The following is a 16,469-nucleotide window of genomic DNA, read 5'->3' as shown; positions in this document are numbered from 1 at the left end:
AAATACACCCTTTGTCAGGAAATATTTGTCATCAAAATGAATAAAAAAATATGTATCTAGACGTATTTTAATTTTAGATATATCATTTTTTATCTATTTTGATGACAAGTATTTTTAGACGAAAAGAGTACTACCATCTCTCACTTGTGAGCGACACTTCGAACGATTAATATCCGGATCTCATAACATTCCAATGATTGTTACATATTAGAGCAGTGATCGTACGCTAACGTTGTTGCCATAGATCACAACCCGGTAACTTGCAACTTGTGCACGACAACGACAATCAATTATTTTAATTTTTCGGTTTTTGTAATGAAGGGAGCATGAGCTGGAAGATTCTATCTTTCAGAAGAGACTCCCCGCAGGCAATGCACCTGCGTGACTGTGCCCATTAGATGAGAGCTGCAAAAGAGGACTAATGCCGCTTGCTCCAGCTGTGAATTTCTATTTCTGTAGGGACCAGTAGCATTATCGATCATCACTAGTTCACACGACCCCCGCGTCGCCTCTCTGGCGGCTCGGGGGAGACAACCCTAGCCGCCGCAGCTTTCTCCCCCTCATCTTCTCGTCCCGCCGCCGCCGGAGGGCTCATCCCAGCGAAGCTCGGGCTGGCCCAAGGAAGGTGGCGGTTGGGCAGCTTTGGGCGCGGGGCGCGGGCGCGAGGCGCCGAGCTGCAGCGAGGTGTCCTTCAGATCTACGCGGTGACGCGGCGGAGGCATGGAGCTGCGGGTGGCGGTGCTGCGGCGTGGGCTCCGCGCCAGGAAGCTGGGGCGACGGCCCCAGGGGCTCTCGACGGTGGTGCCGCCGCTACGGCTGCGGGGGCAGCGTGGTGGCCGCCCGTGGTGCCTGCTCACGGCGGATCGGGGCGTCCCCTGCTCAGATCTGGTCCGGCAAGGCTGGTGGTGGCCTGGGCGCTCGTCGGCGGCCCTGCTCGTTCGGCGTGATGCTGGGACGTCGTCGGTGCTGCGGGCGTGGTGGATCTGGAGGTGGTTCAGATCGATGGCTGGCGGTGTTGCTGGGGGCGCGGGCGGCGGGCGGCCTCTGGCCTGGAGCGGCCGGAGGCCCGGAGGTGGGTCGGCTGGCGACTGTCTGCAGTCAGGTTGCGTGGTGGCTCCTTGCCGAGATGGTGGTCCGCAGTGGCATGGTCGGGGCACGGCCTTCGGGTTGCTCTGGCTTGCGTGCTGGCAGCGCTTCGGCTGGTTCTTGGGCGGTGTAGCAGGTGGCGTCTGCTGCTCTGGTTTGGTGGTGGTGTGTTGGAGACGCCGTCTCCGGCATAGGTGCTCGGCTCCCTGACGAAAGTCATGCTCGACTTCGGTCTGGGCTGGTGGCGAATGATGCCTTCTGGTGTGATTTTGCCTTGTTGGAGGCGCCATCGAGGGGATCCGACACCTCTCCCTGCTTCGAGTTCTTATCTCCCGGTGAAAACCGTGTGTAATGGTGGCGCCATTGGCGTCATTACTTTGTTGGAAGCATTGCCTTGGAGTCAAGTCGGATGCCGGGAGCACTTGGTAGTGGTGGTGCGGTGGATCTGAAGCGGGCGGCGGATTGGTATGCTTGGAGCCGTTGGTGGTGCATCCGTCTGGGGCCGGTCGTTGGTCGGCAGGAGTGTGGCAGGAGCTCCCCTCGGTGGCATGTCCATCGGAGGCGATGGTGGTGGCACTTGGAGCACACATGACATGCTTGCAGCATCATGCGAGTCAGGTTGGGCGCCCTCTCTAGGATCGGAGAGGCACATGTTTGCTCCTCTTTCGTTGGACATGTCGTTTCTCTCCGGCGGCGGTCGCCTTACATGCTCGTGGCGGTTCCTGTATGTCCTGTTGTGCTCGAGCCTAAGTGTGGTGTGCTCTTTGTAAAGGTTTTAGCTCGGTTTCCCTTAATTAACCGAGCATCGGTTTCTTTACCGCTTCTTCTAATCAATCGAAATACGCAGCTCTCCTGGGTCTATTTCAATAAAAAAATCTATTTCTGTAATAACATCGATTATTTCAATCTTGTGCTGAGCAGTGCCGTGTCAGAACAGCTAAACAAGTGTTTTCGCTGTGTTGTCCGTTGTGCATGTGAACGCCATTTGGACAAACAAAGAATGCGTGAACAAGCAGAGAGCAGCTAAATTGTACTTACTAGTTAATTAAGGTGCATGCACGCTGCGAAAAACTATTCTATACTGTCACTGTCGTTTCCTGCGAAATGCATAATATATTAATCTTTATCTGTTAATTTCAACTGGTCACCGTTTACCACTGTAGCTTGACGCATGCAGCATCCATGTCAGCAAGGTCTCCTATGGGCGAGTAGGAATATTCTTGCACCCGATTAAAAGTAGGACCATGTGTCACACCTAGCAATTCCGAATGTTTTTTATGATAAATTTAGTGGTATAAGGATGACAACTTTAGTTGTAAGCATAACAACTTTATTTTCAGATGGCAAATTTTAGTTTTTTGTTTGATTGTTTCTTTCTTAGATGATAATTTTAGTTGTAGAAAACATTGACCGGATTGTTTCATGCCACACGTGTGAGATTTATTATTTAGGTACAAGTAATCTCTTGATGTGTTCATGCATGGAAGGAACGGAGACTCAACAGCATCAAGGGCTGGATAGTCCATAGTCCTACCAAAGATTTCCCATTGGATTTTCCACTTCATCTAAAAACATCATAGCACACAGATACAGTCTACAGAGGACACCTTTTTCTCGAGAAAAATCTTAAATAAACACAAGTCAAAGAATTTCTACTCACAGCTAAGCTAATCCCGTTCACAACTTGGTCTTGAACGGCACATAGTTCTTGAGCGACTGGGTGATCCCCTGGATGGAGGCGACGGTGACGGCCACGGTGACCACGAAGCACGCGAAGCTCAGCGTCTGCAGAGCCACCCACTTCCTGGAGTACTTCTTCATCTTGCTCTGCGAGATGTACATCTCCACGGGGAAGTAGACGGTGAGCGGCCAGAAGCCGAGCGCGCCGAGCAGGCCGAGGATGTCGTTGAAGAATGGCAGCGAGATGGCCAGCACCGTGCTCACGATCACGAACGCCGTCCTCCACACCAGCCGGAACATGTTGAGGCTGAACTTGCCCGAGAAGGGGTGGTACTGCCGGACGACGAACTCCGAGTTTGGCCACCGCCCCGCCGCCCAGCTCTCCACGGCGGCGTAGATGGGCTGGCAGTACACCTGGTAGGCGCCGACGAGGTGCACCACGATGCACACGTTGGCGAAGTCGATGAGCCAGTAGGGCTCGTAGAAGCCGAAGCCGGTGAGCATGTTCCCCGGCGCGTCGTTGCCGAAGGCCGAGTAGCCGAGGCAGCCGCAGAGCATGTAGAAGGCCGTGGTGGTGGAGACCCCCATCAGGTTCGCCTTCCTCATCGTCTTGTTCTCGGCCGGCGGCGCCTTCACCGTGTCCTGCACCATCAATTTCCACATACATCGACGCCATTATATTGGTGACCGTGACTTTGTGAGCACAAACTACAAACGTGTACTGAATCTTTGTGACATTCATACCTGGATTTCTATAAGAACCATGGAGTATGAGTAGGCGAATGCGATGTTGCCGAGCGCTTGCAATGTCAGCCATATCTTCTGGGCCGAAGTGACGTCGACCCCAATTTGAGTGCCACCGATGGTTGTCTTGCCCGTAGGACCTGCCAATTGCCAGTTAGATCGAACATGCAGACACAAAGTTGCACCGGGCAAGAGAGAATGGGTTAATGCATTGATCTCTTTCCTCTTGGTGGGATGGTTCTTGATCCTACCTGTTATGGTCTGCGCCAAGGAGAGGCCGACGCCGATGGTGGCGTAGGAGAAGGACATGACGGCGGCGAGGATGGACAGCCAGGCCATCTCGTGGAGGTTGGGGAGCTGGGAGAAGACGATCTGGGAGATCCCGAACACGACCATGTACATGGTGGTGTACACGCCGCAGTCGGCCGAGTGGCCTTTGCTGTGGAAGCAGTTGGCCTTGTACAAAGCCCTGTTGGATCATCCCCCAAAACCACAAAACAGTGAGATCAACTGATTATCATAAACGGCATACCATGAATTGACTGAAAATTACTGCATCAGAGCAAGGTCGTCTGAGTCTGACTTACGCGGCACTGATGGATGCTGTAATGGTGTACCCGATCGCAGTCCCAACAAGATTGACGTACTGACAGAGGCCGCAGAACCACACCTGACCTTTACCTACATGATGATCGAGCAGGTAGATAAACAAGATGATGCAAACATTGCCTGAACTCGCGGAGAATTTAATGGCGCGCTCACGCAGCAGGCGTGGGGTGGAGGGGGAGGTGTGTGCGTACCTAGGAGGGACCCGACGGCCTCCATGTAGGTGTAGTTCCTCTTGCCGGTGACGGCGTCTTCGCTGCGGTAGCAGTCGCCGAGGAGCACGGAGGTGTAGTACGTGATGAGGGCGAAGAGCAGGAGCGTGACCGGGCCGGCGACCCAGCCCAGCTGCGCCACGGACCAGGGCAGCGACAGCACGCCGGAGCCGATCACCGCCGTGATCACGTGCGCGCTCGCCGTCCACACCGTCCCTGCCCAACCAAACCCGCTGCCGGCTCAGCCAAGAAAGTCAAGATTGATGTCGAGAAGGAGGGAGATGGATCGGTTTGGCTTGCCTGTCCGCCTGGGCTTGCCGTCGTCGTCGAGGGAGTCGTCGGCGGCGACGACCCGCCGCCGAGGGTCCCCCGCGGGCGCCGGAAGCCCCCCGATCTCGACATCGCCGCCGCCGCCGCCGGTGCCTACCCGGGCCATCGTCTGCGCTGGACTGGTGCTGCGTGTGAACAGCCAGCGATCGATGCGCCAGGCGGTCTTATAACGCAGCGATTTACTCCTTTACTTCTTCTTGGATGGAATCGGCCCAGTTGCCCAAACCGGCTGGCATATATCGGTTTGCGCCGAATCCAGACAGATTCACAGGAGCCGCGTCCAACTTGGCTATTTGTAGGTTTGGAACCGAAATTACTATGCGGACGACAGTATCCCGGCCGAATGGTGGACGATGTTGGATTGAACGGCGTTGTTTAATTTAGCTCTACTCATGTACGGCTTGATGTGTTACATCGTCTGAAAATCGTCCACCGTTGTCGTCTGTGTAGCAACGTTCGTTTGGAACCTGCTCGTGATCAACGTTAGTTACACGCGTTTGTTTTTAAAATTCGATTGATGATTGGTTAATCCCGGATTCCGTTGTTAGTTTTTTTTCTGAAAAGATTCTAGTTGTTAGTTAGTTAGGGCCACGCGGCCCACGCCTTCGGGTCTCTGAGCCGTGTGGGGAACTCAACCAAAAAGATCGATACAGTTTTTGCTAGTTTCAGATTTAAAAGATCATAACGATCAGATGACTTGATTATACTTCCTCCATCAGTGTCAAAAACGTTCTTATATTTTGGGACGGAAGGAGTATCTCTATAAAGAGTCAAAAAAAAAGAGAGAATGACTACATCTGACGACTGTTCTGATGCGTTGACAAAAATGCTGGATCAACGGAGAAGATGCGGCCCGCCATATAGTGACACGCATGCCATGTCTTCGTCACAGAGTCCGCGGGCTACATCAGCTGCATTGCTTAGCTCATGAACCGCCGCTTGGAGGAGGAAGAGTTTCGTTCTTCTTTTTTTCTGAAACTGGAGGAGAAAGAGTTGACCGCGCCAACACACGGCCGCTGTCTGCCATGTGAACACGGACCGGCTGATAGCTAGTACTCCCTTCGTCTCAAAATTCTTGTCTTAAATTTCTCTAGATAAGGATGTATCTAACACTAAAACGTAACTAGATATATCCGTATTTAGACAAATTTAAGACAAGAATTTTCGGACGAAGGGAGTAGTATAATTAACTAGTCTTGATGTACGTAGCGTGTACGTGCTACGTAGCGTCCCTGATTGCGAACTCTCCAAACGCATTCACATGCATGTTGCTCTCACTTTGCTATTTGCCGACGTGTGTAGTCCACACAATGATAGTACTTCTACTTCAATCAAACATACAAAGTGAAGACATGTTAAGAGCAACTCCAGCAGATGTCGCAAACCAACCCATCTCATAGAAAATGGTTGTTTTAGAGTTCTGAACATCTCTACTCATAAGAGGGGGAGTTGATAGTCTGGTCTCACTCCCATCAATCCCTCGGCAAACTCTATATTACACCTGCGAGCGTCTTACACACGACATTTCGCTCAAGCACAATCAATTTAGGCTGGCCCATTTGACGCGTGCATTAACTCAATCAAATCGGCATTTTGCCAAAAACAACTCCATGCATTAACTCATTCAGATCGAATCTTGAGAAAATCACAACTAAATCCAAGCTTTGCTTGCCTCCTATTACTCGTACCCGAATCAAATCAAATCTTGCCAAGACATCAACTATAATCAAAGTTGGCCGGCCCATTTGACATGCACGCATTTTTTTTGTTTTTTTCTCTATGTTTCATTTTTTTGGTTTTCTTTTTTTGTTTCTTTTTTGTGCGACCAATAGGTTTGTTTTTGCTCGGCATACTATCAGAATCAGCACAGACTTGTACATCATGGTGAATTGGTAGCGCCGCCTTCATTCTGGTTAAACCTCCCATACAGATGTTTTCTTTCCCATCAATTTATTTAAACTGGTTTTAGCCACTAATCTGTTTCATCCGATTTTTATCTGCCAATTTTAGTAATGTTGTTATGGAAAGGAGTCAATCAAGGCCATTCCTAATAAACCTTTAAATACATGTATGGAAAGAAATCAATGTTTGATAACACAAGGCACATTTATGGAAAGGAATCAATGTCAAATGCATCATGGATACATTCTTAAGTTATTTGATTAAAGAGTTAATAGCTCTTGATATTTTATTATGATTGTCGATGTATCTATTTGCATATCACTCTCAGAAACATTTTTTGTTAGGAGTAAAAAAATAAAGAATAAAAGGAGAGTGATTTAGCGGTAAAAAGAAGTCGCCAAGGCAGCCTGGTGTGCAAGAAGATTTTGAATATGTATGCGAGATACAATTAATGTTGAATTACTAAAATATATATGCCCTCGTTGCAACGCACGGGCAATTAACTACCAGGAGTGGTAGGTTACTTGAAGTGTCAGTATTATGTTTTGCTACAACAATTGAGCTGAATCTATCATTGACGTGAGATTATGTGGGGTGTCCACTTGTCCCGCCAAAAATTATATGGAAACATATGGTCCTCCTACTTATATTATGCGACAGATGCAGATGTCGATCTGGATGGGGGTTGCAGTTGTTCTCAGTTACGGCTGTCAGAGCGAAATAATTTTCCTAGTTTAAAAAATGTGACAAGTTGCATCATTAGAGATGGATTTGCAGCAGATTGCATGAGCCAGCAATTCACATTTTTTCCATCAAGTCGTACAGTTTTTTAGTTAAGATAGAAGGCTAAAATGTATTGCTTGGTCGCTTCAAGAGTTAATAACGGACACAGTGACATATTAGTTGCATGCTCAACAATGGACATCATATTTTTGTGGAATGCACGACATTTAATTGTATGTTACAAGGTGGAAATGGCTCAGGAGCCATTGGATTCGCCTTCTTTGCTCGGGGGCATCACACGCGGCGCACGCCTTCTAACCCTTGATGGGGGTGGCGGATCGGCACGAACACGGGGGGAGAGGATCAGGGCAGAGAGTGGGGTGGTTGGCGGGGGACTCCTCCTTGGCGGTTCGTGGAGAAGTACAGTGTGAGGGAGAGAGGGCGCCATGGCGAAGGTAAGGTGGGCGTTGTGACGCCCCCGATTCAATCGTACACTAATCATACACACAAATGTGTATGACCAAGATCAGGGACTCACGGGAAGATATCACAACACAACTCTAAACACAAATTAAAATAATACAGGCTTCATATTACAAGCCAGGGGCCTCGAGGGCTCGAATACAAGCTCGATACACAAGAGTCAGCGGAAGCAACAATATCCGAGTACAAACATAAGTTAGATAAGACTGCCTTAAGAAGGCAAGCACAAAAGAAGCAACGATCGAAGAGGCAAGGCCTCCTGCCTGTGACCTCCTAACTACTCCTAGTCGTCGGCGGTCTCCAAGTAGTAGTATCCGTCGGCGGTGGCATCTGACTCCAAGGATCCACTAAGTATGCATTGGTATCAAAAGGGGGTAGCAAAGCAACCATGAGTACTCATCCAAAGTGGTCGAGGCCCATATCTATTCTCGCGTGGTGGTAGCAAAGCAACCGTGAGTACTCATCCAAAGTACTCGCAAGCATCAGATCTATACTAAGTATGCATTGGTATCAAAAGGAAGGGCTGTATTTGTGGACTGAACTGCAGAATGACATAATAGGGGGGGGCCTAGCCTATCGAAGACTAGCATCTTCAAGCAGCTCCAAGTGTCTTGCAGCATGTAGAAGAGTAAAGAATAGCAGTTTATAATTAACAAACATGTTGTAACATTAACGCCCAGAGATCCTTCCTCGACTCCCTACGAGAAAGCAATCCCGGAGCAACATATCTCAAGTATCCATTTCTAGTTGTAATAGATCAGGATATAAGTCTGAACGTCCATTACCGTGGACACGGTATTCGAATATATATCTTCCCTGCAGGGGTGCACCACGTTTTCCAACACGCTCGATCACTTTGGCCGGACACACTTTTCTGGGTCAATGCCCGGCCTCGGAAGATCAACACGTCGTAGCCCTACCTAGGCTCAGCAGAGAGGTCCCCGCCGGTCTAAATCCTAAGCACTCTGGGGTCTGGGCCCATCGCCCGCTGCACTCCGGGTCGTTGTGTGCAGGGTGAATACCAGCGCCGCCTCGGATGGCCAACACGATCCGACCATGCCACAATGCTGAACTGGACGTCTGACAAAGCTTCGGCTGATACTACGTCGTCGAGGCCCATATCTATTCTCGCGTGGTGGTTAGTGCATAAAGGCAAAGGCCAACTCAGAACAAATACCCAAACCATAGTGTATTATTAGCTTGCGGAGACGAGCAGAGACTCAGGATAATGTGACCCCGTCGCCCCGTCTCGAGGAAATACAGCAAGGACTAGCCCAGCCCACTCGGCGGCGGCCTGCCGGCCCGGCCGTGCCTCCTAACCATCTTGCGGGTGCTCTCCGGGCCCGCCTGACTTTCCCAAGGGCCTCAAGTAAAGTCAAGGTAACCGTGTGTCCAAACATCAAGGGGAAAACCCAAGGAATCACCCTCGGAGGATTCCACTCGATGTAATCATCAAGGTGAACGTAAGAGGGACCACCCTCGAGGTTCACACTTGAGGTGTTGAACGACAGAGCCGTATCGGGAATGGTGAAAGAGGAAATCACCCTCGATGACCACGACCGAATAGCTACACTATAGAATTATCATCACGAGTGCGTTACGAGGGATCACCCTCGGCACTCGATAGTAGCTCTGCAGAGTCGAGCAACAAAAAGGGGCGTGATGTGATGTGAGGTGTCGGGCTCTCGTCGTCGATCACGTTGATCGAGTCGTCGATGATGAAGCAGGGGCAACAAGGACAAGGTGGGGGTCACTGATGGATCACTATCCAACCTATACTAAGCAGTTTAGGATAAGCAGGTAGGTAACAATAAGCAGGTTACAAAAGCAGGCTATGCATCAGAATATGAGCAATCAAATACAGTAGCAAAATCTAATGCAAGCATGAGAGAATGGAATGGGCGATATCGGGATGATCAAAGGGGGGCTTGCCTGGTTGCTCAGGCGAGAAGGAGGGGTCGTCGGTGACGTAGTCGATCACAGGGGCATCGGCATCGGTCTCGGGGTCTATCGGAGAGAAGAGGGGGAAGAAACAGTAAATACAGAGCAAACAGATGCATGACAAGCAATAAGCAGCGCTAAGTGTGTTTCTAACGCGGCACTACACGCTACCGACAAAGGGGGAAACATCCGGGAAAGTTTTCCCGGAGTTAGGCATTTTCGGACAGACAAACCGAAGGGGAAAAGTTCCATGTTCGCTATGCTAGGGGCATGTGACAGATGAACGGGGAGCGCATTCGGATTCGTCTCGTCGTTCTGAGCAACTTTCATGTATAAAACTTTTTCATCCGAGCTACAGATTATTTTCTATGATTTACCAAAGTTTTAACTCATTTTCGGAAATAACAGAATTAAGTTAAATAGATAAAAGCCATTACTGTGTCAGCATGATGTCATCAGTCAACAGTCTGTTTGACTGGTCAAACTAGCACGTGGGTCCCGGTTGTCATTGACTAACACTAATTAACAGTTTAATTCATTAATAAGTTAATTAGGTCAATTAACGGGATTAATTAAGTTAATTAATTAATTTTAATTATTATTACTTTTAATTATTATGTTAAACCCTTTCATTTTCATTTTTAGGGGCTGGGCCCCACGTGTAAGTGGCACCGGAGGCCATTCGGGGCGGATGGCTTAACGGGCGCGGGCGTGCGGGTGCCGGGGAGCGGGCGCCCATGGAGGCCGAACCTGGGCACGGATGGCACCAGGGGCGGCTCGTGCTCCGGCGGCCGGGCGCGACCTCCGGCGAGGCCACCGGTGGGCGCGCGGGCATGGGCGGAGGGCCGACCAGGGGGCGGCCGCACGGCGAGCAGCAGTTGCGGCAGCGGCCGGAGCGCTCGGCGACGGTCGTGAGCTGCGGGCGGCGTGGGGTGCAATGACGATGCGACGAGTAGAGGCAGGACGCAATCCGGTGCGGCGGGCGCTCGGTCAGGCGGCGACGGCCACTGAACCGGCGACGGGGGAGAGAGAGGAGGGCGGACGGGGCTCACAGCGGAGCGTAGGGAGGCGGAAGTGGGCTCGGGGAGGCGGACGGGGAAGCGACACCGACGAGTTGGTGGTGAGCGTGAGCGGCGACGGTGCTGCGTCGGGGCTCGGGGCGCCGCGGGGTCGAGCCCCCGATACAGCTCTTGTCGAGGGGGCGGGCGCCGTGCGGGAGGAGACGGAGAGGCTGGCGGTGGCGTCGGGCGGCGCGGCTGGGGCCGCGCCGGGGATGGGCGCCGGCGGCGGAGGCGTGGGATCGGGCTCCTCCCCCATCCAGGCGAGTGGGGAGGGAGAAACGAGGGAGAGAGTGGGGGTCGTGGGTGGATCTGGGGGAATATGGGTATAGGGTTCAGTCGGGTGTGGCCTATAGGCCAGGGGAGCGGGGGAGTGAGGGGGATCGTGCGGGGGAAAATATCTCATGGAGCTGACGAGGAGGAGAGGGGGGGACTCGGTCTTATCCCCACGCGGCGTGGGCTAGTAGGCCAGCTGGGCCAGTTGGCCCAGTGGGGGAGGTCTTTTTTTGTTGTTGTTTTCTTTTTGTTTCTCCTTGTTCTTTTATTTACTTTTGCCTTTTGATTTAATTTTGATTTTGAAACGGAATGTGATTGAATCATCACGAGGTTAACAACAGAAATCGTGGTGACATGGCATCATTAGCATATGATTACTGTAGCATAATTATCCGGGCGTTAAAATTCTCCTCCACTAAAAGAAATCTCGTCCCAAGATTTAGCAGGTAGAAGGAAACAAAGCGGGGTATTCATCACGCAGGCGATCCTCGCGTTCCCAAGTGGCTTCGTCTTCAGAGTGATGCGACCACTGGACCTTGAGGAACTTGATCGCCTTCTGACGTGTGCTACGTTTCGCTTGGTCGAGAATGCGGACTGGATAATCTTTATAGGAAAGGTCCTGTTGCAACTCAAGCACTTCGTGATCCACTGCTCGGATTGGGTCCTTGAAGCAGCGGCGGAGTTGAGACACGTGGAACACATCGTGAACCTGAGAAAGGTTCGACGGTAGTTCCAACTGGTATGCCACTTTTCCACACCTTTCGAGAATAGTGAAAGGACCAATATAGCGAGGAGCTAGCTTGCCCTTGATCCCGAAGCGGTGCACCCTTCATTGGTGTGACCCGAAGATAAGCCTTTTCACCAGGTTGATAGACCATGTCTTTATGATGACGGTCATAATTAATCTTTTGACGTGACGGAGCAGTCTTGAGATTCTCGCGAATGACGCAGACTTGTTCTTCGGCGTGTTGGATAATATCCGGACCGAAGAGTGGACATTCCCCAGTTTCTGACCAGTTCAGGGGGGTTCGGCACTTTCATCCATATAACACTTCGAAGGGAGCCATCTTCAGACTAGCTTGATAGCTATTGTTGTAAGAGAACTCAGCATACGGGAGAGATTCCTCCCATTTCTTGCCGAAGGAAATAACACAAGCTTGAAGCATGTCTTCGAGAACTTGATTGACGCGTTCAACTTGTCCCTGAGACTGGGGGTGAAAAGCGGTGCTGAATGACAGATGAGTTCCCATAGCTTCTTGGAAACTTACCCAGAATCTTGAAGTGAATAAGCTGCCACGGTCTGAGCTGATTACCAGCTGAATACCATGATGTGAAACAATTCTGGACATATAGAGCGTTGCCAACTGACTAGCAGTGATCGTTTCTTTGACGGCCAGAAAGTGTGCAACTTTAGAAAGCCAGTCAATGACAACAAGAATAGCATCATTACCTTTCTGCGATTTGGGAAATCCAGTGACGAAGTCCATTTCAACATGGTCCCATTTCCATTCAGGAATAGATATAGGTTGCAGAGTTCCAGCAGGCCTTTGATGCTCTGCTTTGATACGACGACAAACGTCACATTCAGCAACATAACGAGCAATGTCTTTCTTCATGTCTGACCACCAGAATCTCTGACGAATGTCTTGGTACATCTCAGTACTACCGAGATGTATAGACAATGGAGTGTCATGAGCTTCTTCCATAACTTCCTTAGTCATATCCAGGTTTTTCTCCTTACACGGCACCACTAGGCGGCCTTTGAAGTACAAAGTGCCATTATCAGCAACAGTGAAGAATGAGGGATTTCCTTCTGTGAGGTAGTGTTTAATCTTCTCAACTTGAGAGTCATATCCCTGCATTCTCTTGATGGAGTCCAAGAGATCTGGTTCGACAGCCAGGGTATTGAGGGAACCCTGGGAAACAACGCGGAGGTTCATCTTGCGGAATTCTGGAGGAGGGGGTGCGAGTGCACCAGGAGGAACAATATGGAGGTTCAGCTTCCTGAATTCTTCAACAAGCGAGGGCTGAACTTTGTGAACCTGGAGGTGGTTGCAATATGACTTGCGGCTCAAGGCATCAGCCATCACATTAGCCTTGCCTGGTGTATAAGAAATACCCAAGTCAAAGTTTGCGACGGTCTCCATCCATCTCTGCTGACGGAGGTTCAAATCTGGCTGAGTAAACAGGTACTTCAGACTTTGGTGGTCGGTGAAGATCCCCCAACGATTACCAAGAAGGTAATGTCGCCACTGTTTCAGTGCATGTATGACAGCAGCAAGCTCGAGGTCGTGAACTGGGTAGTTCTCTTCGTGAGGGCGCAATTGACGAGAGGCATAAGCAATCACTCTGCGCTCTTGCAGTAGGACACAGCCAAATCCTTGTCGTGAAGCGTCGCAGTAAATGACGAAATCCTTCTTAGTATTGGGAGGAGCAAGCACTGGGGCAGAAGTCAGCTTGTCTTTGAGCGCTTGGAAACTTTCCTAACACTTTTCTGTCCATTGGAACTTGACGCCCTTGTGAAGCAAACCAGTTAGGGGCTTGGCGATCTTGGAGAAGTTCTCGACAAATCGACGACAATAGCTGGCGAGTCCGAGAAAACTTCTGACTTGTTTGACATTCTTCGAAGGAGTCCAATCGAGAATAGCCTAAACTCGTTCGGGGTTGACGGCAAAACCATCCTTGGAGATGACATGCCCAAGGTAGGTCACTTCGGGAAGCCAGAATTCACACTTGGAATACTTAGCATATAGTTGATGCTCTCTAAGTTTTTCCAGAACAAGTCGAAGATGTTCAGCATGCTCTTCTTTATTCTTGGAATATACAAGGATATCATCCAGATAAACCACGACGAATTTGTCGAGGTATTCCATGAATATATAGTTCATCAGGCGAGAGAATGTCGCTGGAGCATTTGTCAAACGAAAGGACATGACAGTGTACTCATATGAACCATAGCGGGTAACGGAGGCGGTCTTGGGAATATCCTCTTCATGAACCCGAATCTGGTGGTAACCCAACCTCAAATCCAGTTTAGAGAATACTGAGGAACCAGCAAGTTGATCATACAGATCGTTGATTCTGGGAAGCGGATACTTGTTCTGAATTGTTGCTTGGTTGATCGGCCGGTAATCTTGGACCAAACGATTCATACCATCCTTCTTCTTGACAAAGAGAGAAGGTGCTCCCCAAGCAGAGGAACTAGGACGAATGAATCCCTTATGAAGAGATTTGTCGATTTCCTCCTTAAGTTCAAGGAGTTCATGTGGCATCTTGTATGGCCGCTTGGCAATAGGAGTAGTGCTTGGTTTCAAGTCTATGACGAATTCGATAGCTCTAGCAGGGGGTATTCCTGGAAGTTCTTTTGGGAAGACATCTTTGAATTCACGAACAACTGGAATGTTCTCTATTCCCGCAAGAGGTGAAGCATTCAATGCATTCAGAACATATATCTGATTCTCGGCATCCTGAGCTGCTCGGGCTGAGTATTGGACTGTCTGGCCGGAAGGGTGAGTGAGCTGGACTGTCTTGGTAGCACATTCAATCAAAGCATTATGGGTTGTCAACCAATCCATACCAAGAATGATATCTATGTTGGAAGGCCCGAGTACAATGAGAGAAGCCGGAAATAATAGACCTCCAATTTTGATTTGGTTGCGAGGGTGCCACTTGGATCCCGGAGATTGAACTGCTAAAGGAGTGGGTAATTTCTCCATGTATAACTCATGTGATTGAGCAAATTGTTGGGACACAAAAGCATGTGATGCTCCTGAATCAAAGAGAACAGAAGTTGGCACTAAATTAATGCAAAGGGTACCCATCACGATTTTTGGGGACTCACGAGCTTCTTCAATCTTGACATGGGTGACCTGACCACAACTTATTGCAGGCGTCCTGGCATTACAACTTCTGGGATGACGGTTTCAGCTGCTCTTCTTACGACTAGCAGAAGGACATGATGCATTTTGCGGCTGACCACCCTTTATGAGGAGGAGCCATAACATTGGGTTGTCCACCCTGGATCGTTAGCTATCTCGGCGGCGGAGGCACACGAGGTGCAACATAAGACGGTCTTGCTGTTGGAACAGGTCGGTGATGAACATTATGTGGGATCCAGACTCGACGTTTCTGAGAAGGCTGACTCGAGGATGGGCCAACATCTCGAGTACGCTTGAGCGACTCCTGGTACTCAGTCAGACCAGTTTCAGTTCGGAAAGCTTGGCTGACAAGCGTCGCAAAGTCTGCGCAATCATGAGCAACAAGTGTGAGCTTTATATTGGGACGCAGTCCTTCACGGAATTTCTCCTGCTTGCGAGCGTCAGTGCATACGTCATCCGCAGCATAGCGAGATAATTCAAGGAATTTCCTCTGATATTCATCCACAGTCATTGTGCCATGTGAGAGTTTGCGGAACTCCTTCTTCGGGTCCATCAGACCTTGAGTAATGTGCCGTGCACGGAAGGCTAACTGAAATTCCTGCCAAGTGGTTACAGTCTCTGCAGGCAGCATACCCCTGTGGCTTTCCCACCATTGAGCAGCTGAACCCTTCAGGTGAAATGTCGCAAAGGTGACATAACTAGCAGGGGCAACATTAGCTGACTCCATCTCAAACATGATGTCACGAGGCCAATCATCAGCATCCATAGGATTGGTGGAGTTGCGAAAAATGGACGGGTTGAGGCGCACAAATTCTTGCAGCGTTATTGGGGCAGGCTGTTGATGAGCATTCTGGTTTGGAAACAGAGCCATTACCCCAGTCATAAACTGACGATTCAGCTCAAACTGCTGCATCATTGCGGAAATATAGGGTGGAGGTGGAGGATCGTCAGCCATCCTGCTAAAAACATCAGGGAGCAGTTTTAACAAGAGGTTGGAGCAGGTGTATGGAGTCATTCATGATGTAACTTGAACAATGAGCAAAGGCGCAATATGTACAGAGTAGTAGTCATTAAAGACATACAGATACATATACAGAGCCAATTACACGTTGTTAGTATGAGTTCGAACAAGAGAATCATCCTAGACATACTAGGCGGCACGCTTGCACGCGATGGAGGGATACAACAACGGGACATAGCAAAGGCTACATCAACATTGGAGAAAACCACTAGAGCGAGGAATCTGCAGGGGACGATGCAGGGTGCCCTCGATAAAAGGATCCTGCGGCCCGTGAACAATGTGAAGCAGACCCTGGCTCTCAACTCAAGAAAGGCGTATTACAAATCTCCGGATGGATGTGATCACGAGAACCTAGGATAGAGTTAGCAAAATCATTTAACCCGAATAGAAGAGAGAACAGAGTCCCAGAGTATAGACGAGGAGTAAAAGATCCTAATACTATCCATTTGGCGACGTGGGCCCGTAAGCCACACAGCCATGTTAGTAAAACAGTTTTTCAAAGACTAGACTCGACTTTGGCCAAGGAGTT

At 49.8% G+C, this 16,469-nt stretch overlaps 1 protein-coding gene across 1 annotated transcript; it reads right to left on the bottom strand.

Moving 5' to 3' along the window:
* Nucleotides 1–2,633: 2,633 nt before the first annotated feature.
* On the bottom strand, nt 2,634–4,933 carry LOC123165690 (amino acid permease 8). The gene is made up of 6 exons (XM_044583383.1): nt 4,629–4,933; nt 4,311–4,544; nt 4,098–4,191; nt 3,762–3,979; nt 3,511–3,650; nt 2,634–3,408 (listed from the first exon to the last, which is right to left on the bottom strand). Exons 1-6 carry the CDS (start codon nt 4,762–4,764, stop codon nt 2,764–2,766), a joined length of 1,467 nt encoding a protein of 488 aa, XP_044439318.1. The 5' UTR covers nt 4,765–4,933; the 3' UTR covers nt 2,634–2,763.
* Nucleotides 4,934–16,469: the final 11,536 nt, after the last annotated feature.

Source organism: Triticum aestivum, chromosome 7D, assembly GCF_018294505.1.
Source record: "Triticum aestivum cultivar Chinese Spring chromosome 7D, IWGSC CS RefSeq v2.1, whole genome shotgun sequence".
NCBI classification, from domain to species: Eukaryota; Viridiplantae; Streptophyta; class Magnoliopsida; order Poales; family Poaceae; genus Triticum; species Triticum aestivum.
The sequence above is the reverse complement of the archived record's forward strand: the minus strand, read 5'-3'. Positions and strand labels throughout refer to the sequence as shown.

What these genes read in the sequence shown, in the direction of transcription:
- LOC123165690 (XM_044583383.1), bottom strand. Translation starts at nt 4,764, where the DNA reads ATGGCCCGGGTAGGCACCGGCGGCGGCGGCGGCGATGTCGAGATCGGG. An exon ending in CGGCAAGCCCAGGCGGACAG is followed by an intron (nt 4,545 to 4,628) that starts GCAAGCCAAACC and finishes TTGGTTGGGCAG; the next exon opens with GGACGGTGTGGACGGCGAGC. An exon ending in GGCCGTCGGGTCCCTCCTAG is followed by an intron (nt 4,192 to 4,310) that starts GTACGCACACAC and finishes ATCATCATGTAG; the next exon opens with GTAAAGGTCAGGTGTGGTTC.